This window comes from Portunus trituberculatus, chromosome 33, assembly GCF_017591435.1.
Source record: "Portunus trituberculatus isolate SZX2019 chromosome 33, ASM1759143v1, whole genome shotgun sequence".
Taxonomy (NCBI): domain Eukaryota; kingdom Metazoa; phylum Arthropoda; class Malacostraca; order Decapoda; family Portunidae; genus Portunus; species Portunus trituberculatus.
Genome location: NC_059287.1, coordinates 3,908,553 through 3,931,052, shown reverse-complemented (window position 1 = coordinate 3,931,052; position 22,500 = coordinate 3,908,553). Strand labels below are relative to the sequence as shown.

General features: G+C 40.9%; 1 protein-coding gene across 2 annotated transcripts in view; it reads left to right on the top strand.

Moving 5' to 3' along the window:
* LOC123512292 (macrophage mannose receptor 1-like) overlaps positions 1-22,500 on the top strand; it is a 60,427-nt gene that overhangs the window by 31,426 nt on the left and 6,501 nt on the right. Inside the window, exons 29-42 of one of the 2 annotated variants that reach the window (XR_006677062.1) lie at positions 2,442-2,571; positions 5,363-5,533; positions 5,996-6,112; positions 6,361-6,503; positions 7,678-7,768; positions 9,367-9,479; positions 11,486-11,620; positions 12,146-12,323; positions 12,538-12,664; positions 12,763-12,884; positions 13,535-13,696; positions 14,059-14,130; positions 15,705-15,863; positions 16,028-16,498. Coding sequence is in view for 1 of the 2 variants with exons in the window: in XM_045268623.1 (XP_045124558.1) it covers positions 2,442-2,571; positions 5,363-5,533; positions 5,996-6,112; positions 6,361-6,503; positions 7,678-7,768; positions 9,367-9,479; positions 11,486-11,620; positions 12,146-12,323; positions 12,538-12,664; positions 12,763-12,884; positions 13,535-13,696; positions 14,059-14,130; positions 15,705-15,863; positions 16,028-16,110 (1,803 nt within the window). In the remaining variant the exon portion in view is untranslated. Of the gene's footprint in view, positions 1-2,441; positions 2,572-5,362; positions 5,534-5,995; positions 6,113-6,360; positions 6,504-7,677; positions 7,769-9,366; positions 9,480-11,485; positions 11,621-12,145; positions 12,324-12,537; positions 12,665-12,762; positions 12,885-13,534; positions 13,697-14,058; positions 14,131-15,704; positions 15,864-16,027; positions 16,690-22,500 lie in introns of those variants that run through there. The other variant, XM_045268623.1, reaches the window with a different exon arrangement.

The following is a 22,500-nucleotide window of genomic DNA, read 5'->3' as shown; positions in this document are numbered from 1 at the left end:
TCTCTCTCTCTCTCTCTCTCTCTCTCTCTCTCTCTCTCTCTCTCTCTCTCTCTCTCTCTCTCTCTCTCTCTCTCTCTCTCTTGTTTGGTTCGTGTTTGTATTTGTGTTCTTAAGTGGTTTAATGTATCTGTTGTTCATGTTTTCTTTTTATTTCATCTTTTCTACCTATATTTTGCTTTCCTTTCTTCTATGGATGTTTTTTTTCCTAGTTCTGTGTGTAGTTATAGCAGTATTATGAAGTGTCTTTTTTTTTCTCATCAGGACTTCTGTATCTGCTATTTGTTTTTTCTTTCCTCTTTGTTATCTACGTTTTTCCTCCTTGTTTTTATGTGTAGTTATATCCGTATTCTGGAGTGCCTTGTTTCCTCATCATGACTTGTGTATCAGGTAACTTTGTGTCTTTTCTCTCTTGTCTAGTACGTTCTTAGCTGTGTATTCTGAAACGTTTGGCTCTCTCACACTCTAATCAGTTTACTCGACAGTGGTTCCTGGGTCTCGGTATGAATGGTGTCCCAGAGGAATGCGTGGTTGTCAGATCTTGAGGAAAACAGTAAACTATCCTGTGACAAGAGTGTTAACAGAAAACAAGTATTATTCACATAAAATCAATGACATTACCAATAAGCTACAATATGTTTTAAACCCACGAGACACTTAAGAGTAAACATATTATAGGAACGTTGTTTTTTAGAGCTCCGGAGATGGTTGGTCTGTTTCTCATGGGTGTTAATCCTTTAGAAATGTTGAACCCTGAATTATTCACACAAAATCAATGACACTTTAGAGTACACAGACTATAGGACCTTTTTTTTTTTTTTAAAGCCCCGGAGATGGTAAGTCTGTTTCTCATGGGTGTTAATCCTTTAGAAATGTAGAACCCTGAGTAAATTGTTATTAGGATTCTGAATACACCCTTGATAACTCCAATAACTCGCTGAGGAGATGATTAGTTGACTTCATTTTTATCCCATTGGTGATATGAAGTCCTTGTTAATTATCCATAGAATCATGAAACACCCTTGAAATTCCCCCTAACTTCCATTAAACCATTCTAAAAGTAGTGAAAAGGAAAAAAAACAAGAGGAAATGCTCATGAATATTAAGTCTGCGGGTGTGCAAATGAACTGTGATATTTTGATTAAGACTAATTGTTGTATTGGTGATTTGTTCAATTTCTAAGTTTATTATATGGGTTACTGTATATCATGTAGGTTGTTCAAAGGCCAAAAGAAACCATGTGAGTATATACCTAATAGTAGTAGTAGTAGTAGTAGTAGTAGTAGTAGTAGTAGCAGTAGTAATAGTAGTAGTAGTAGTAGTGATAGCAGTAGTAGTAGTAGTAGTATTTGAAGTAGATTTAGTATTAGTATTAGTACTGGTATTAGTATTAGTAGTAATAGAAGTAGTAGTAGTAGATGTAGTAGTAGTAGTAATAGAAGTAGTGGTGGTGGTGGTGGTGGTAGTAGTAGTAGTAACAGCAGGTAGCAGTGGTGGTGGTGGTGGTGGTAGTGGTGCAGTGGTGCAGTGGTGGTGGCAGTTGGCAGTGTAGGTAGCAGTGGTGGTGGTGGTGGTGGTGGTGGTGGTGGTGGTGGTGGTGGTGGTGGTGGTGGTGGTGGTGGTGGTGGTGGTGGTGGTGGTGGTGGTGGTGGTGGTGGTGGTGATGGTGGCAGCAGCGGCAGCAGCAGCAGCAGCGGCAGCAGTGGTGGTGGTGGTGGTGGTGGTGGTGGTGGTGGTGGTGGTGTGGTGGTGGTGGTGGTGGTGGCAGCAGCAGCAGCAGCGGCAGGTGGTGGTGGTGGGGTGGTGGTGGGTGGTGGTGGTGGTGGTGGTGGTGGTGGTGGTGGTGGTGGTGGTGGTGGTGGTGGTGTGGTGGTGGTGGTGGTGGTGGTGGTGGTGGTGGTGGTGGTGGTGGTGGTGGTGGTGGTGGTGGTGGTGGTGGTGGTGGTGGTGGTGGTGGTGGTGGTGGTGGTGGTGGTGGTGGTGGTGGTGGTGGTGGTGGTGGTGGTGGTGGTGGTGGTGGTGGTGGTGGTGTGGTGGTGGTGGTGGTGGTGGTGGTGGTGGTGGTGGTGGTGGTGGTGGTGGTGGTGGTGGTGGTGGTGGTAGTGGTGGTAGTGGTTGTGGTTGTTGTTGTTGTTGTGTTGTGGTGGTGGTGGTAGTGGTGGTGGTAGTAGTAGTAGTAGTAGTACTAGTAGTAGTAGTAGTAGTAGTAGTTGTTGTTGTTGTTGTTGTTATTGTTGTTGTAGTAGAAGAAATAGTAGTAGTAGTAGTAGTAGTAGTAGTAGTAGTAGTAGTAGTAGTAGTAGTAGTACTAGCAGCAATCTAAGTCAATGTAACAATAGTCAATCTAACCCGCAACAATCTCTCTCTCTTTCTCTCTCTCTCTCTCTCTCTCTCTCTCTCTCTCTCTCTCTCTCTCTCTCTCTCTCTCTCTTTCTCTCCCTCAGATTTACAACAAGGACGGTATGGCGATGTGGACTGGTGGGCGGGCGTTGATGGGCACCGGGTATGAGTGGCTGGACGGCGAGCCCTTCATCTATGACAACTGGGCGTCAGGCGAGCCCAACAATGTGCACGGTAAGTCAAGAGGCAGTGGCGAGTGGCGGGTACGAGTCACCTGATGCACACGCACTGTCATTGTGTTTAATGTTTGTCCCTTAACTCCTTCAGTACTGGGGTGTTTTTAACCATGAGTTTGGGTACGATTAGACGATTGTATTGGCATTAGGAAAGGTCTATGGAGGTCAGAAGATTAGTAGCCAGAGTTTTCACTATTTTATTTCCCACATAAGTTTCTGAAGCTGTATAAAATCGCTAAATAGTAAGCAGAATGAATATGAAAACACGTCATGGTAATAAAAGGATTAATATGAAGTCTTCTGATCTGCCGACAATCTTACAAAGCTTTGTAATTTGATGGACTCTTATCAGATCAAGTGATGTGGTAAAACTGGAAGCAGAACGAAGGACATAGAGGAAGAATATATATTAGATGTTAATTGATACTTTTAGCGTTTTTTTTTTTTTTTTTTTTTTTTGCTACTGTTTTCTACATGAATAATTTGCGCCTGTCATGTTACACTATTTGTCTTCCTCTGTTATTCAAGTATGTATTAGTGGCCAAGTGAATACAATACTATACACAAACGATTGTTCAAATTTACGAAACTAAAACTAAGCGTAATGAAATAGTCTCCATATATTGGTTGTTTAAGCGAGTCATTAATTGGTTCCAAACGATCTTGAATAAGTATACAAATCTCAATCCGCATGTTAAGGTCAGATGACTTTCAATACATGTTTTTCATGCAAGTGATATTTAATTTTCAAATATTCAATGATTTAATTCGTCGCGTAACCTCCAAATCGTCATCTTAACTGTTATCAATGCATCTCTTCACGTAATCAACCTTAGCACACTTGTAATAAATTCTTCTACACGCGTACACAACATACACAACATCCTGCAATATAAAAGGATAATAACTCTAAAGCATCTTATACGTAACCTTCCTTGTTTCCAATCCTCCACCTTTGAATACATAATAAACTTAAAACTTATTCTGGGCTGTGTTGCAAACTTTTAAGCTCTTCTTCACGAATCCCACGCGCTGCTGTCTGGTCATTGCGCTCTCTGTTTCTCTCCGGTCAGGCATTACTGGAATCACGGCTTTCTCTGTTATTGTCTCAGCTATTACACAACATGACATAGCCAGTTTACCGTGACTTTTGCCCAGAACTAGCCATTATTACCTTGAGTTATCAGTTCAAGCCTCTCTATATAGCACTATCTGGTGACCCACAAACTTGATTCTGCCCCGTAAACTGTGAGAAAGTGGTAATTTTTAACTTCACACATTCATATGTAAGCGGTGGGCGGGGTTTAAGTTTTCCTGCTGTTTCCTGTTTCTCACCGTATACATTTGCTCTTGTGGCGATTTATGACTGTCTTCCTGTTTTCCGTGTCTGTCACAGCTGCCCATGTTATCTGCTTCTCCTCTGCGCTTCGATACAAGTGTTCAGGAAAAGTTTCTGCTGATATTTTTCCTCAGTTTCGTCTTTTTTGCTTTCATATTTTTCGTTTCTTCTTGGATCCTTTTCGGTTGGCAGTTCTGCAGCATAGAACAGTAAAAAATAACCTTGTTCTGTCGCTTTCCCTTTCTATGTGTACTTTTCATCAAATATCTCAAGTGCTCGGTGTGTTAGCCAAGGACGACCAGAGCGGTGATTGAGTCAAGGCACGCTCCTCAGTCCTCCCTCTACCTGCGCCACCAGCAGTGATCACCTGTGTGTGAGCGTGGCTTGGAAGACTAGTGAATTTTCTTTTATCTCTTTATTTATTTGAAGAACTTTTTGCTACTGATAAAATGAAAATTATCCAGAATAAAGGAAGATAAAAGAAAATTCTATAAACTTACAAGGCGCGAGATGTGACGATATGGACCGGTCTGTGTCTCCACGTGGCTCAAAAATCTTTTCTTCCGTATCCTCCCTTCGCTTCGAAAATGTTGTTTTATACTGCTTGAAAGAAATGTCTCGAAATAAAAATAAGAGGAGGAGGAGGAGGACATTAATTTTGCAAGATCCACAAACCGCAAGACAAAACCTGGTGGATCTGTTAACGAAGATCTTGGATTTGTGGGGATGAGAGAAGAACAATCTTTGAGGTTTTCTTGTTTTTATAACATGTAAATACAGCTCGTACAAAGAAAGATATGTACAGAGTCTCTAGTTTGCCTTTGGGATGAGTCTGCCCCATCTACCCATTCCGTCTCTCTATTGTGTGAGGAACTGTATGTCTGAATGCTTAGCCAACACTAAGTTATGATGCTACCATTGATTGATGACTCATTTGTTTGGCTGCCACTGCTACTGTGCGTTGCATAGTCAACCTGTACCGCTCGCTTGCTGCATCACCTCAAAACACATTCCAATCGTTACAGTTCACCTCCTCCTTTCACTCTATAATAACAGGCTTTACAAGGTACAACTATCAGTGTAACAATGCCTAACAGGTGGCGTAGGTTTCTTATTTACGTTATTTTCTCTGTGTAGTGAGAAAAGAAATACGAGGAAAGCCAAACTGTGGCACAAATGCATAAAAACTGATTATTATTTCTAATTAGAAGCACTAGTTGATTACAAGACGCTAAATCATTTATAATTTAATCATCTTAAGGAAAAGCAGTAAATAAATGAATTTTTAAGAGAAATGCACAATTATAGACAGAGTATATGTAATTCAGCTTGACACAAATAATCATGAAAGGAACGACACCCTGTTGACGTGAAGACAGTAACTGACTTGCCTTTATTATCTTATTCATTGTGTCATGTATTGATGTGCACGCCTTCTCTTACCCTCCAGACCAAGAGGACTGCATCAGCATGTACACCAACAACCAGGGCTACTGGAACGACCTGAACTGCGGCATCGAAGCAGGTCGTATTTGCAAGCGTCCGGATGGCGAGACTCTGCCCCCGGCCAAGACCACCGTGGTCCCTGACGGCCACTGCCCCGTGGGTTGGGTGCACACAGGTGCGTGGCGGGTCACTGGGCTCACCTGGGGAATGATGGAAGAGTGAGAAAACAAAACAAATAAACAATGACCCTTGACTCTTCTCTGACCTTTTGGGAGCGACAAGCTGACCATTATTTATTTCTTCACTTTTTGTCCTTCCATCCCGGTGGCCTCCCTCACTGGTGGAATGAATAAATGAGGCAACAAAATGGAATAGAGTTCATCATAGATTTAAAATTAAAATGAGGTTTCGTGTTCTATATGTCGTCACCCGCCATACACACTGTTGAGTGTATATATATATATATATATATATATATATATATATATATATATATATATATATATATATATATATATATATATATATATATATATATATATATATATATATATATATATTTAATCTATGGTCTAGCTACTTAGCTGCCTTCCTCCCTGCCTAGCTGTCTCTCAGTCTGCTCATGTGTCCCCAACAGGCACAAAATGCGTCTACTTTAACAAGAAGAGGCAGAACTTCACAATAGCTCGGCAGGTTTGCCAGAAGATGGGAAGCAAGGCGGATCTGGCCAGCATTCACTCCGCCGCTGAGCAAGGTAGGAACACGTCTGTTATCACTGAGGGTTTGTTAATCCGCCTGGGACTTTATACAACGAGAAACTTGACACAAAAGTCACCAGATACTTAATGTAGCAAATGATTTCTTCCTATCCCCACTAATGATCCTGTTGATGATTTTATATGGATACAAATCCACAAATGTTTATTTTTCCCAAGATCCAAACTTACCTGTGGAATGTGTCTTGTTACTTATGGCCGTGACTTTGTGTCTTTGTACCTGCAGCTTACCTGACTGCGGCCATGGTGACGCAGGAGCTGCACATGTGGATCGGGATGCGGTACGAGTTGGGCTTCTATTGGGTGGACCAGTCAGCGGTCACGTACATGAACTGGGGACCTGGAGAGCCCAACGGAGGGGCGGGGAAGGTGAGTGCATCTGAATGTGAGCTGAAGAACGGAACCAAACACTGAACCAGTTTCACAGTTCCCTATTTGTTGGAGAACTTACTAGCATAGAAAGTGTTTGGATTGGATAACTTACAAAAAGACTACGTAATTGGCCCTTTTGCTTACCAGTTCCTTATTTTGCTATGCTCCCAAACGATAAGTAGATATGAGGTTGATTACAGAACCTGATCACGGCTGAAATACTTTTGTTGGTTGATTAGCAAACGAAAAAAGGGTGACTGTGGAGCTCGCTGCATCGCCACTGCTTTCAAAAGGCTCTAGTTGAAGTTATATACAGGATTTTAAGAGTGTTTATTGTTTTAGTGACAGATTGATGATTTCTACGTTATAAAACGGAGACATTTTTCAAATTTATATAAGAAATGTAATAGAAACATTAAAAAATATTACAATTAGAGAGTATATTGAAAGTATAATGAGAAAAGGTTGAAGGATTGCTTGTATTGATGTGTGAGTGAGTGAGAGTGAGTGAGTGAGTGAATAAATGAATATGTGATTGAGTAAGTCCAATAAATTCACTTGACATCAACTAAGAGTCATTTGTCGTTCTATTCTAAAATGGTTTTGCCAGAGAGAGAGAGAGAGAGAGAGAGAGAGAGAGAGAGAGAGCGTCTGTATTCCTTGTGCTAAGTGATGTTGAGAAAAAAAATCATGAGAGCGAACAATTAAACACAATTTAACAGAAACAACGTCACTCTGTCTACTCACCTTGATTAACTGTGCCTGTCTCTTTGTCCTGCTACCTGGTACTTCCATGTGTGTATAACGCTGTACTCGCCTTTAAACGTATGTGTATTTCTGTCTATTTGTGTGTGTTTATTTACTTGTATTTCTTAACCTGCTTGTATTTGTTTATTTATATCTTTTTTAACCTGCGTGTATTTGTTAATGCTTTCTTAACTCCTGTGTGTCTATCTGTTTATATCTTTGAACCTGAATGTGTGTTTGCTTAATTTTATTTCTTCACTAATACTACTAGCTATAGAAATAATAACAACTAAATATATGAGATAGTAAATAAGTAAACCATGTCAAAATATGTTACGCAGTGCAGGCATATTTAGGAGCACTCATATTCACTTTTGTCCGCGTGTGTATCTCAACCCTGACTCTTCCTCCGTGTGTTGCTCAGGAGGAGTGCGTGGAGGTGAATACTGACACTGGCCACTGGAATGACATCAACTGTTCCGACGAGTTTGGCTCCATCTGCATGATGACCCAAGGTGTGTCCAGCATTACTAGTCACTGCCTTCTTCTCTTCAGCTTACCAGTTGATCAGAATTAACTCCTTCAATACTCCGACACATTCTTACCTTGATTTTTGGGTATGATTAGACGATTTTATTTGCATTAGGAAGGGTCTATGGAAGTCAGTCTTCAACATTTCAATCCCCCTCATGAGTTTCCGAAGCTGTAAAAAATCACCAAATAGTAAGCAGAATGAAATCAGAAACGCATCCTAGTACTGAAGTGGTTAAGAAAGTTTATCAGAATTACGAGAGAACAGTGGGGTGGATACAAAGAACAGTCCATTTTCAAAGACACCGAACTCAAAATGCAGAAATCACTCATATATTTGACCCTTGAGATATAAATGGTAATAAATTATAAGTATTAAGTAGTAAGTAATGCTAATAAGAGTATTCAAGTAGCATTAGAAATATAATAATGGTAAATTCACGAGGTGTTTAGGACTTGTAATCAGGATAAGACTAAAAATAATAGGGTTTAGATATAATGACGTTACCTTTAAGAGACACCGGAAGATATTGTTTTCAGAGTGATAAATGACTGGAATAGACTTGAATATCAGGCCACTAGTCTCAACTCAAGAGGAAGATTTTAAAAGTAAATCAGATAGACCTATGGATACGGATGTGGATAAGTACCTGATAGAACAAGGCTTACTGGTTTATATACTCCCTTTACGTTATTGTGTCCTTATCCTCTAATACAAGCCAAGATAACCATTCACACTCACAGGTAACAAATACACAGGTGAAGGGACTACAAATTCATCAGTCCCTCACGATAGTCACTCACGCACACAGGTAACAGTAACACGAGTAAAGATAATGAGTTGTGACCGTACAATATTAAGTCTTTTAAAAGAAGATAAGACAAATATATTAGTAGGGATTATAGGTGAGAATAGGTAGGAATGTGTCTTATGTTCCTAAATTCTTACTGTAGGAATATTACTTAGATAGTAAGGTAGGGAAACTCTTAACACTATACTAATACACATATTCTACACTCTCATACATCTGGCAGCCACACCTACCCACAATCCTCAGCTGAAAGGCACAGAACACTTACGTTCTTGTATTACATAAAGATAATGATAAAGATAATGATAATGATATCTTCAATGGCTTGTGTGCAATGATTAATAAGTACTGATTACTTTAAAAGCAATAAAACGTAATATCTAAGCCTAGGACTGTTGAGCCTAAGTTCTTTTACAGACCTGTAATTTCTATATATTAATAATTGTACTCAACGCTATTGAACATTGTAATAGTAAATGAAAAAAAAAACATAAGAAAAAGGAGAATAAATAAGAAAAAAGAACACAAAAACGATAGGTAGAAATAGGTAGTAACATTTCCTATATTCTTAACGCCTATGTTTTTATATCACATAAAGAAGAAACAAAAAAAAAGGAGAATTGGTAAGAAAACACAACAACGATAGATGGAAGTAGATGGAAGTGTTTCTTATATTCTTAAATACTCATGTTCTTATATCACGTGAAGGAGAAACAAGAAAAAGTGACAAGAAAGTTATGACAATTACATGCTCAACTGTCCCTCCTCAGATCCAGACCAGCCCGACCACCACACCACGAAGAAATGCCCCGCGCCTCACGAGAACTACTTAGCCTACAACGGGCAGTGCTACAGAGCAGTCACTGATGCCAAGACGTGGGAGGTGAGGACAGGAGGAGTGAGAGATGGGACTTTTTATATGTAAGAGAGGAGGACTGGCCAAGGGCAACAAAAAAAAAATATATATATATAAAGATAAAAAGGCCCACTCAATTGCCAGTCTCCTTATAGAGCCGATAGAAATAGCCAAAGAATAGGGACTAGTAGAGAGATAGTTAGTGGATCAACAAATGGATGAATGAATAGATAGGTGGAGGGAAGGTCGGGTGGATGAATAGACATATAAATAGATGAATAGATGGAGGGATGGTTAGATGGATAAAGAAACAGAAAAAATAGATAGATAGATGAAGGGAGGATTAGATGAATAAAGAAAAAGACAAATAGATAAAGGGATGGAGGGAAGTTTAGATGAATGAACAAATTAATAGATAGATAGAGAGAGAAAGGGAGGGAAGGTTTAGATGAATGGACAAGCAGATAAATGGACAGAAAGAGAAAGATGGAGGGAAGGGATTAAATCAGGGTTCTCAACCTTTTTAATCTTATGTACCCCTTAAAGTCTTTCAGTATTGGTCACGTACCCCTTACCCACAATGCAGCGTCAGGAAAGGTAAAAATAAATGCATGGTTTATTGACTTAGTTTATCCAGTTTAAATTGTGTTATATATGTGAAGCAAACAAAATTTTCAATTAGTATGAGTATGTCACTATGAGGTAGTGTCAATAGGAACTAGTACTACATAGGGGAACACAATGTGACTAGCATGCAATATATTTACCAGAACGGAACTATATCAGACAGTTTTCGATCATTGTAGCAGTGAACAAGTGCTGCTTGCAGCTAGTTGCAACTTGTAACTAGTAACAGTGATAGGTAAGTCACTCTGTGTGTGAATAGCATATGAAAATAATAAATCAGAAGTTAATATTATAGGTTTGCAATGTTGTGTGGCAACTGTAATCCAAGAGAGCTTTCTCTCAAGTGACAACTCCAAAACTTTCCTTGTTAACGTTGTTAACATGTCCTGGTTCTAGTGTAAGACACATCTAGCCTAGCACATGTAGGCCACAATGAATACTATAAACAGGTTTGCAGTTATTCAAAACTGAAGTATTTTGAGAAACCTGCCACGTACCCCCAAAATTCCTCTCACGTACCCCTGGGGTACGCTTACCCCAAGTTGAGAACCACTGGATTAGATGAATGGATGGATATGTTATTTAGTTCTATTTATCTCAGTCTTCATAAAATGCTCTTTATCATACATCCGTCCTAGAACAATGGAGATGATGCATGACGCGGGAAATAAGAAATAACTTACAAAAATATATCAAGAAGCAAAAACCAAAGTGAGGAAATACGAAAGAAGAAAAATAAGGGAAAATGAAACAAGAAACGAGGATAACAACTATACGGTCCCCGGCGCCAAAGAATGGGTTAGCTTAGATTGGGTTAGGTTAAGTTAGGTGTGTGATATTCTGAAAACTCTATTCTGGTTTAAGCCTGAGTGGTAAAAGCATTGAAGCAAGAGACTGTGTGTGTGTGTGTGTGTGTGTGTGTGTGTGTGTGTGTGTGTGTGTTCACTGTTCACTGTTTGATCTGCTGCAGTCTCTGACGAGACAGCCAGACGTTACCCTACGGAACGAGCTCAGAGCTCATTATTTCCGATCTTCGGATAGGCCTGAGACCAGGCACACACCACACACCGGGACAACAAGGTCACAACTCCTCGATTTACATCCCGTACCTACTCACTGCTAGGTGAACAGGGGCTACACGTGAAAGAAAACACACCCAAATATCTCCACCCGGCCGGGGGATCGAACCCCGGTCGTCTGGCTTGTGAAGCCAGCGCTCTAACCACTGAGCTACCGGGCGTGTGTGTGTGTGTGTGTGTGTGTGTGTGTTCTTTTTACCCGATGATTAACACTTCTCTAAGCTGTTGAAATAGATCGCCAAGTCTTAGTTTTTTTTTCATGCATTTCTTATACCAGGTTTGAGTTTTCCAATAGTACTACGTCGACACAATTCAATTCACTTACAGGAAGCGGAGGCGACCTGCACGGGGGAGGACGCCCACTTGGTTTCCATCGAGACTCCAGCCGAGGACAGCTTTGTGTGGGCGTTGTCGCAGGAGAATGCCTTTAGCAGCTTATGGTTGGGACTCAGCAACAAGAAGGTAAGGCACAGGAGGCTCGGCTTGTGTCGCTGTTCCCCTTGTATGGTCAATAATCGGACCATATTCTGAAACACTGCCACACCGCACCTCCATTACATTCAGAAGGAGCGAGGTGAAATCACACGAGTTTTGAAAGGTGTTTGTATGGTTCAACTGACATTAACAAGGATTTTACAATGCTAACAGGAGAAACACTCTTCAAAACTCGGCCTATCATCTCTGTAGCCTTTAAGGATAATCATGATGAGAGAGCAAAGTTTTTTTTAAGAACACAAGACTGTGTTCTTAAAAATTACTGTGTCTCGGTATGGAGTCAGGTTTTTGCGTGCATTCAAAAAGTTGTTTTGAAAAAGTAGCCAAAGTAATTTTTTGAATAGTATTTGCATTTATTACTATGATTATCTACTCAGTCTCAAGAGGCATTCTCGATGGGTGGTTACAATAAGGAACATTGGCTCCTTCAGCTTTGCTCTCCAGGTCTGCTTCGTTTAGTCAGAATTAAGTGATTCTCTATGTCTCCTGCAGAATTTTGACAAGTATGAATGGTCAGACGGGTGGCCGATGATCTACAGTAACTGGGGGTATCAGGAACCAGTAGGCGACCCACTGAAGCGCAGCTGTGTCATTATGAACATGACGGAGGGCAGCTGGTACACCAAGCCCTGCGATCAGTCCTACACCTTCACTTGTAAATACACTAACGGTGAGTGTAGCGTAGCGCAGGGCAAAGGCAATTGTTATGGCTTTGGTGAATGAAGTTTTGTCGCTGCTAGAGGTTGCGTAAGTGCTTGCTGACTTTGGTATTAGTTAGTTCGTAATGGGACGAAATTTACGTAGTATGATGTACCACTAATAGGTTCCATAAGTACTTTCATGAAATGAGAGCCTGTGAAGGTAATGCAAGGCACAACTTACAGAGACGGTACCCACTGTGGACCCGCCAATCACCGGCACCTGCCCCGACAACCGCTGGGTGGATCTCAAGGGCAGCTATTGTTACTTATTTTCCAACGAAACCCAGAAGTGGGCCGATGCCAACCAGATGTACGTAACGCCACGCTTGTCCCGTAACCATGACTCACACAAGACACCACCGCCTCACTCCACGCTGCTCACTCACGCTTCCCTTTGCCTCCCCACAGCTGCATGCAGGAGGGCTCAAACCTCGCCTCCGTGCATTCAGATGGTGAAATGAAGCTGATCAAGCTTCACATGAATGACCGTAATGAACCCTACTGGCTTGGCCTTCTTGAATCTAACAACGGTAAGTCATCTGCAAAGCTGAAGAAACCACTGTTTTACAATTCCTTTGAACTCTTTTCTGTACATTTGTGTGCTGCTTAAGTCGTGCATAAAGTGTTATAATAAGTCTTTTGTGAATGGACTCATTAGAGCTGCACCTGGCAAGACACGGTGGGCGCTGTAGGAAGTGACTAAAACAGAGGTTGTGAGCAGTAGCATCTCCTCAAACTCTATGAATTCTAACACTGAACACGTTTTTCTTTTCATACTTTTTTTTTTTTTTTTTTTTTGCTTTACCGCTTTCCAACCTTCTTACAAAAAGCACCAGCTGAGAAAAAAAAAATAAATAAAAATAACAGCTCTAGAACACTATTTATACACTTTTCTTTAGGTATTGATAGTTTAGCAATGAATTTTCCTCACACATTTTTCTATCACCCAATCTCCAGTTCACGTAGAAGAAAATCATTGCTGTGTGAGGGCTGGACACACTGCAGAACGAAAGTAAACAAGACATACCACAATACTTTTCCCTTACTTACAAAGCACCACTTAGTTACCAGTACATTAGTGAATAGTTGTTGGTGTTCTAATATGTGGCCAACAAATACAAATCAGTTTCGGAAATAGATGACTATACAAACTCAACACATTAAACTCTCCATTGCACAGGCGAGAAATGGACGGATGGCACGGGTCTAGACTTCGTGTACTGGATGAAGGACGAACCGAACAGCCACGCGGAGAAGTGCACGGAGGCGATAGTGAAGACCGGCCGGTGGAACGACGCAGATTGTGAAGAAGCACGCTACTACGTCTGCAAAACCCGCAAAAGTGAGAGAGAGAGAGAGAGAGAGAGAGAGAGAGAGAGAGAGAGAGAGAGAAAGGAAGGAAAGGTATAAAAAGAGCGTGAATGAGAGCAAGAAGGCTAATCAGTGTGAGTTGAGAGAGAGAGAGAGAGAGAGAGAGAGAGAGAGAGAGAGAGAGAGAGAGAGAGAGAGAGAGAGAGAGAGAGATGGGAATTAAAGAAAGAAGAGGGCCAGTCAATGTGTTTTTGAAAAAGAGGAGGAAATGGAGAGAGAGAGAGAGAGAGAGAGAGAGAGAGAGAGAGAGAGAGAGAGAGAGAACGTAACCAGTAACAACACGGACGAGGCAGACAAAGGTACCAATATCCCGTTTCCTTTTCATTATTTCAGTTCAGGAAGGAACAGATGTCCCGCCAGTACAAACCACGACGAAGAAGCCAGACGGTAGTGGAGGAGGCTCAGGTAGAGAGAGAGAGAGAGAGAGAGAGAGAGAGAGAGCAGGGACCATGAAGAAAAGCGGAAGTCTTGTCTCCATTTTCTATCATAAACGGTGTATGAGATGACTTAATATACCGATTTTTTATCTACTACTACTACTACTACTACTACTACTACTACTACAACAACTACCACCACTTCTACTACTATAACTACTACTACTACTACTACTACTACTACCGCTACATACTATTACTACTACTACTTCTACTACTACTGCATTACAGAACAATATTGCTTATGAGTGTGACTATCATTGAATCACCAGGTGGCATTTACATAGACGAGATACTTTCAGTCTTTTGATGAGAGGAATCTCTGTCATTTATATTCTAAATAAGTTTTTTTTTTTTTCACGGGATTACATTGGAATAATTTTCTAATCATATCTAGAAAGCTTGCCTAGATGAGTTGATGAATTATTTTATAGATATTACATTAGCACGACACGAAACAGTAGGGTATAAATTCAGAGAGAGAGAGAGAGAGAGAGAGAGAGAGAGAGAGAGAGAGAGAGAGAGATTCACACACCCCGGTAGACTTGGCATGGTTGGTAAGCATGTTTGAGTAAGGTTCCGCCTGTTTCATGAAGCGTACTGTTGCTCACTCGCTTCATGGAGGTGCAGCCTGATATCAATAAATCCTTCCTTAGTTTGCATCTTGCTGAAAATGGAACGGTATTTTATGGGTGTATGTACAGTTTTTAGTATATTATAAAACAAAAAATTGACTGGTAGCTTGTTACCAATGAATACGTCGTTGGTTGGTTTCGTGTTAACCCCTTCAATACTGGGACACATTAAATTTTTTACTTCGAGATTTGTGTACGATTAGACCATTTCATTGATATTCGTTAGGGTCTATGCAGGTCAGAAGATTGATACCCAGAGTCTTCACTTTTAAATCCCCCACATGAGTTTCTGAAGCTACATAAAATCACTGAACAGTAAGCAGAACGAATATGAAAACTCGTCATGGTACTGAAGGATTAAATGTGTAACGATACATTTTTTTGAGCATGTACAGCTTATTGTATATCATCAAACAAAGGTCCGTATTCAGAAACACTTTGGTCTCTCACCGCGACTATTTTCAAAGGCCACAAAGAGGATTAGCCACATTTTCAAGAGTGCTTCTCCTGTTAAGTGTATAAATTTTGTTATTCTGTCATGGGGGCCGCCGTGGTACAGTGGAACCATGCGTGCTTTGGGGTCCGAGGGGTCTCCAAGCGCACGGGTTCGAATCCTGTCCACGGTCCGAGTGTAGGCTGGGGTTCCTCATTCGGGGCAACGGTTTCCTAGCGGGTGGGCTTTGAGATAGGAGGTACCTCAAAAAGTATCTCCTTTAGCCCATAAATTCCCGTGAAAAGCCCACATGGTATAAAAAAAAAAGAAAAAGAACTATAAAAACACCTTAAAAAAAACTCGCTTAACTATAAATAAAGCCTACTGAAGTAGTAGAGGTGAGGCGCACAAGTTGAGAATACGCTCCAAAGAGTGACTGTTTGACTGATTGCCTGATTGACTGGTTGGGTGCAGGTAAGCTGAGCGGCGGCGGCATCGCGGGCATCGTCATCGCCGTGCTGTTCGTGGTGGCAGCAATGGGCTTCGTGGGCTTCACCTACGTGCAAAAAAAACCTAAAAGACTGAGAGGCTCCAACCAGCGACTCAGCTTCGAGAACATCGCTTACTCTCCAGGTGAGATGAATCGCCCTTTTTTTTTTTTTCTTTACGTAAGAGGAGAAAATTGGCTCATCCTCCTACTCCTACTACTACTACTCATTCTCCTACTCCTATTACTAGTACTACTACTACTACTACTGCTACGATTACTACTACTACTAACACCACTAACCTTCCAGACAACAACACGGAGGTGTCAGCGCCGAGTGTGGGCGGTGTGTCAGTCATCAATGTTGCAGATGGTCAGGGAAGTGAAGCTTAAATAATTACCATCAATTCTAACACTAATACTATTCAAACATCAATATTTTTCATGATCCATTGCAATTTCCACCTTTTCCTCGCCTCTAAATGGTCTCTTTGCTGCTGAGCCTGTCAATTAATTACTCGTTCATGACTCAATTGTTCTTGTGTTCTGTTCTGTTACACGCAGTTTATCATTTCTTCCTCTTTCTGTCGTTCTCTTCTCCCCCTCCTGGTCCTCCCTTCTTCAGGCACGCAGTTCACAGAAAACGAGAAAGATGGGCTGTTAAGATTTTTATAGTTTGCCTGTCTCCAAGTTTACGATTTCAGGTTAAAAGTAATGTGATACCGATATGTGTGTGTGTGTGTGTGTGTGTGTGTGTGTGTGTGTGTGTGTGTGTGTGTGTGTGCAGTTCGGGCAAGCAGTACGGTGGTTTTCAGTGTTGTGTATTTATCATAGTTTAGTTGTATGATGTCAATGTAATCACACGTTCACTTCTTCATTACATTACCGCTTGACAACCAATCAAGAATCTGTGTGTGGATGTGAGCAAACGTTAATCTTAAGTTCTTTCTCAATAAAATCTTACCGTTCAGTGCCACGAGTTTCTATTGGTAACCTGAAGTAAGAATAAGATAGATAGATAGACAGATAGACAAATATATAGATAGATAGATATACAGATAGATAAATTAATAGATAGATAGACAGATAAGTAGATAAAGGATTGCTTACAAGAATCTCAGATCATTAATTAATCAAATCTGAACCTAAGGCACGTATTCTCAAACACTTATCTGCTTCACCTCAACTATTTCGAAAGGCTTTATCTAAATTTACATGAGATTTTTAAGGTGTTCTTAAAGTTCTGGAGGCAGAGTGACAAAAAAACACTATTTAAAACCCCGCTATTCATCTCTGTGGCCTTAGAAAATAGTTGTGGTGAGAGAACAAAGCGTTTCTGAATACTGACCTTAAAATCACATAGCAATACCAGTACTTATAAACAAATACATATACATCTGTCCACCTAACGTATCGTGTCTTGGTATCAATACACATAAAGCTTGTAAGAATGGCAAGGTGGCAATGGCGGTGATGGTGGAGGGCTGTGAAGGTAGGAGAAAGAAGAGGAGGAAGAGAGAGGAGTGCGGGAGGGAGAAGTGTAGAGGGAGAGGAAATAATAGCAAAATACTGGTTAAAAAATAGAGGAGGAGAAGGAGGAGGTAATAGTGACGATGGTGGTGTTGATGGTGATGGAGAAGATGGATGGGACTGGGAAGGTGGACGAAATATTGGAAAGCAGGAGGAAGAGAGACTGGTGATGGTGGTGGTGAAAAGGAAGTAGGCACTGATTCTTCCACTGATCCTACATAAGTGAATATATATCAGTATGGGCGGATCATGCGGGGAAGGATCAAAATTTAGTTTTAGGGGTGTCGAGTCGCACAAAAACAACAGCCTTCGTCAGTTAGGAGGTGACCAGTACACGACTTCAAGTAACGTCGCTTTAAATAAACAGGTGTGCAGGACTGGCATTAGTTTTACAGCAGACTATTGTACACTGCAGTCTGAAGGGGGTTGTGGGTGATCTCTGTATGGGGAACCGGCAACTCAGTGGGCTTTTTTGTTTACTATTTATGTTGCCCTTGGCCGACTTCCCTCTCTTACATAAAAAAAGTAGTAGTAGTAGTGTAGTACTGGGAATAATAATAATAATAATAATAATAATAATAATAATAATAATAATAATTTTTAGTTATTAAGGTCATAGCTGTAAGTGTAGCGACACACGTGGATACCAGGCATACAAACATACAGACGTATGACGAACTTCAGACCTATACGAGAATCTGTCTGTCTGGAAGAGATGATAGCCAACTCATGAATTAAAAACACATTCAATTTACTTGCTTTGTAATCAGAAGTTTTTGACGAATTTTTCACTCCAGTAAGTAGAGGGAGAACTGAGCTGTTCGAAAAAGTGTCCTTCAGTAATGTAATCTCATTAGTAATGTCGAACAAATTCTCTATTCTCAAATTATTCGTATCAGTCCTATTGTGACGACTGTTAATGATCTTGAAATCGTGAGTGTAACTATGATGTGTTTTCCACAGTACCTTACCGTTCTTAAAAACTTAAAGTAACTTTTATATGAAATAGTGCTTATACTCATCTATTTTAATTACTTATAGTATCCTCCCGTTCTTCATCCTAGTAGATAGAGATGACTACCCTCTCTCCTAGTGTGGTCCACGTGTGTGTGTGTAAATTTTTAATAGGATATTCTTTTGTAGAAGTAGAGGAAAGTGAAATAATTAGTTGGCGGCGGTGTTGGGAAAAGTGAAAGGGGGGCACCGTCACCCACCATGGACGTCCTCCTCCCCCCCTCCTTCTCAAATGGTGCAACTAGGCCCCAGAGACATTTTTAAATGTGTTTGCTTGAGGAAGTGGCACCAATTGATACATTTCTTGTGAACTACGAAGTGTTTGTTATCTTACGAGCTATGAAGCCGCGTGTGCCGCCGCGCAAGTGGGAAGCCACACGTAACTCAATTGCAAGGCTGTGAAATTAATTATGTTATGTAATTTCCATCTGTACATTGTATTTTGTGGTGTATTTTCTCTCTCCGGTGAGTTGGAATGTAAACGAACGAATGTGATTGTGGGAGAGAAAGTTAATTTAATATTATTCCATCAGTTTTTGATAAAGTATGTATGTACATTTGTCCGGTGTTAATTTTTCAAAATTTATAACCAGTGCCTTTGATAACAGCTACAGCTACCATTACTTTAAAAATAAAGCTTCAAAATTTATTCAAAATTTTCATAATCTTTCCTTTATTCATTATAAGTATTCTATTTAATTTTTATTATTATTTATTATTTTTTTCCTCCGCATTACAGTAGTAGTACAGTTGTAGCAGTATTAGTATTAGTAGTAGTAGTAGTAGTAGTAGTAGTAGTAGTAGTAGTAGTAGCAGTAGTAGTAGTAGTAGTAGTAGTAGCAGTAGTAGCAGTAGTAGTAGTAGTAGTAGTAGCAATAGTAGTAGTAGCAGTAGCAGTTGCAGTAGTAGCAGTAACAGTTGCAGTAGTAGCAGTAACAGTAGCAGTAGTAGCAGTAGCAGTAGCAGTAGCAGTAGTAGTAGTATTATTACTAACAGTAGTCGTAAGGACATCACCGAGCTGCTCAGATAAGTCATGATGGAAGTTTTCAAAAGTGAATGAAAACACTTGGATACGTGAGTACTGTTTTGAGAGAGAGAGAGAGAGAGAGAGAGAGAGAGACGGCCACGAAACAGTACACTTGACTCGCTCGCCTCTTCGAACAGCTGACTCGAGGGAAATGGGAGATTGCAAAATTTCCCTTACTTTACTCAACAATAAGACATGTGGCTAGAGTTTGTCCTGTGCACATTAACAGAAGATAGGGACACATTCTTAAATGAGTCATCCACTCGGTTACGTTCAAGAAAATACTTAAAGCAATACTTACTCGGACATGTTGGCATTACTGTTGGGTTCATGTTGGTGTGCCTGGCGTGATTGCGGCCAGTTGAGGATTACTAGACGTTACGGTAAGCTGGTTAGACGAGGGTAAAGTCCCCGAAATTATCTGCCCTTACTCCCCTCTCAGTGAGGTAAGCCTCATCAGTGTTGGCGGTGGACAGTGACGCCGAGAATTGAGACCCAGGAGAAAAATGTCGAGGAAAAGTACTTACTGTGACGATAGTGTTAGATTCCCCGTCCCTCGTGGTGCCAGCGGCGTAGTACGAGAGGTCACGGAGAAGGAAAACGGCTTTAGATACATTTGTAGTGAGAGGAAATTACTCAGATGTGTTGGAAAAAAGTGAACTCTACTCAATTACCATTAGTGTTGGTAGTGGACACAACGACACGGAGAGAACAAGTGAGCAAATAAGAAAATATGACTTGAAACTTCCACGTGGTTGTGTTACGGGTACGTGTGGAAGAGAGGACAGGGACGCAACACGTGTAAAAGGAATGTGAATAGTGATAGTATAGCCGCGGTGGTGGTGACGGAAGATGTTGTGGTGTAGACTAAAGTGACCGGGCTTGGGGAGTAACCACCACTGAGTAACCTTCCATACTCACTCCCATGGCGTTCAGAGTTTTCCCTCAAGCTTAATCTCTGACCTGCTACAATAGTCTCTTCACGGAATCCACGGCAGCTTTTCAGTGCTAATAATACTAAAGTGTAATTGATAGTTCTGTAACCGGAATTATTGCTGTTTCAGCCAATACACCACAGTAACTATACACATTATCACGTTCTAGATCACACTTCTACGAGCATTTCTAACCCCATTTTGCCCTATTGGGAAATGGGTTAAGTTAGGGTAGGTTAAAACCCCGCGGTAAATGTTTACAATCACTGTACAGTGTAAATTCCTAAAATTTCTCCCCTTTCCCCCTAACAAGATTGGGGGACTGGGGAATCGGGGTTTGGGGGCGGGGAGCAAATGAGGCTGATTTTGACCCCAGAAAAAAATACGGGAAATTTTCAGAAAATCCCTGATAATCAGGATTTCTCGTAAAAATTATCCCATAAATCCCTAGATGTAGCGACGTGTGTAAAATGGCCGGGGGCTGCTCACCCCGGAGCCCCATCCCTAAGGTTATTAACAACCTAACCTAACCTAACCTAACCTAGGGTTCTCCTAACCGGGGGAATTTCCCTAGAATACCCACTGTATCACAGGACGGGTGGTTCGTTCGCTTCGCTCGCTCACGGGGAAATTATTACCTCCTTGTAATTGCCATTCAGTAGGATATAATCATATACTGTATTCAACATCACCCGTTCCGTGATACAGGGGGTATTCTAGGGAAATGACGAGTGTTGTTACGGCCACACTAGACGCGAGCACCTCATTTTTTTGGTAAAATTCCAGAATAACACAAACACGGCGATTCAACACCAAACCTGTCTTTTCTGTCTGTGTCGCACGCACACATCAAACAGGTCTCCTCATGCCTTCCCTGTGTACTTATGGAAAAAGTCGAGGAGGCCGAGGTCACAATCAGAGCACCGAGGAAGAGAAGCAGTGGAATCCATCGTGACTGACAAACGACTACTGTGTTAGGGTGGAGGGCGGCGAGTCCACCTTCCAGTTCACCTAGTGGTGGAGGAATACATTAGTGACGTCATTTCCCGTAGTTTATAGCGTATTTGCTTTATTTTGTTCACTTAATGGAGGAATAAGAATATTTATACTTATCTGAAACGTTGTTCTTCGCGTGTTCCTCTTTCAACTTGCTTAAAACGGCGAGAAAGAGCGAGATTTTTCCGAATGATCCAAATTCAGAACCAAGGTTCTGGAATCTTCCGTTGGCGTAATCCCTGACGTCATTTCCCGTAGTTAGCGTATTTGAATGAATTTTATAGGTGACTGAAGGAAGAATAATATTTCCTCTCATCTGAAGTGTTGTTCTTCGTGTATCCCTCTTTGAACCTGCCTAAAAAGCTAAGAATTCCCCGATGGAAAGGAATTCAGCCACGAAGCTTCTGTAAATTTCCACGTGCGTATATATATTTGACGTCATTTCCCCTAGTTAGCGTATTTCCTATATTTTCATAACTGACTGAAGAAAAAACAATATTTCCTTCCATCTGAAGTGTTGTTCTTTTTGTGTTCCACGTTCGACTTGCTCTTAAACGTGGAGACACTCGCCACTTCAAATAATTATTGGTATGCCGCTTCAAATATGGCGAGCAAAAGGAACTACATCGTGTTGTTGCGGGCGCGGCGCAAGTGTGTTAAGAGGCTCAGTCGACACAAGCTGGTGTAGACAGCACACAAACACTGGACTTAGAAATTGGAAGTGGTGTTAAACTTTGTGACGCTAAAACAAGCACTGTTCTATAGAGCACCCACTAAAACCCCAAATACAAAGTAAGTACGAGTCATATACTATCTATTAGCTATACTATTTTAGGAATTTACACTGTACAGTAATTGTAAACATTTACCAATAATTTTGCAGCATATTATGAAAGAGATTTAATTTCCTGTCCTTTTTCTTTTGTAGCACAGTGTAATGAATAACTTTGTGGTGTATTAGAAACGACTGAATTAATCTCCTGTGTGGCTAAGCTAATAAAGTTCCTCTCAACAAAGGATTAAAGCAGGATAAAGGGTTAAGTCCTCTGGGTGGCTCAGAGTCGAGATTCATCATTTTGTGAAGGATAAACAGCAGATCAAAGGAGTTCAAGATGAGGGAAAACGCTAGAGCGGGAGTGAGTGGGGAGCGTATCTCTGCTTGTGGCCAAGATATTCCAGCGTTTGCTCATTGCTCGTCAAGGATGCAGTCTATAAAGGCTTGGTAAGTGTTCATACCCATTGTTCTTGTCCTTTGGCTAATTCTTTTGGCACTGTAAGGAG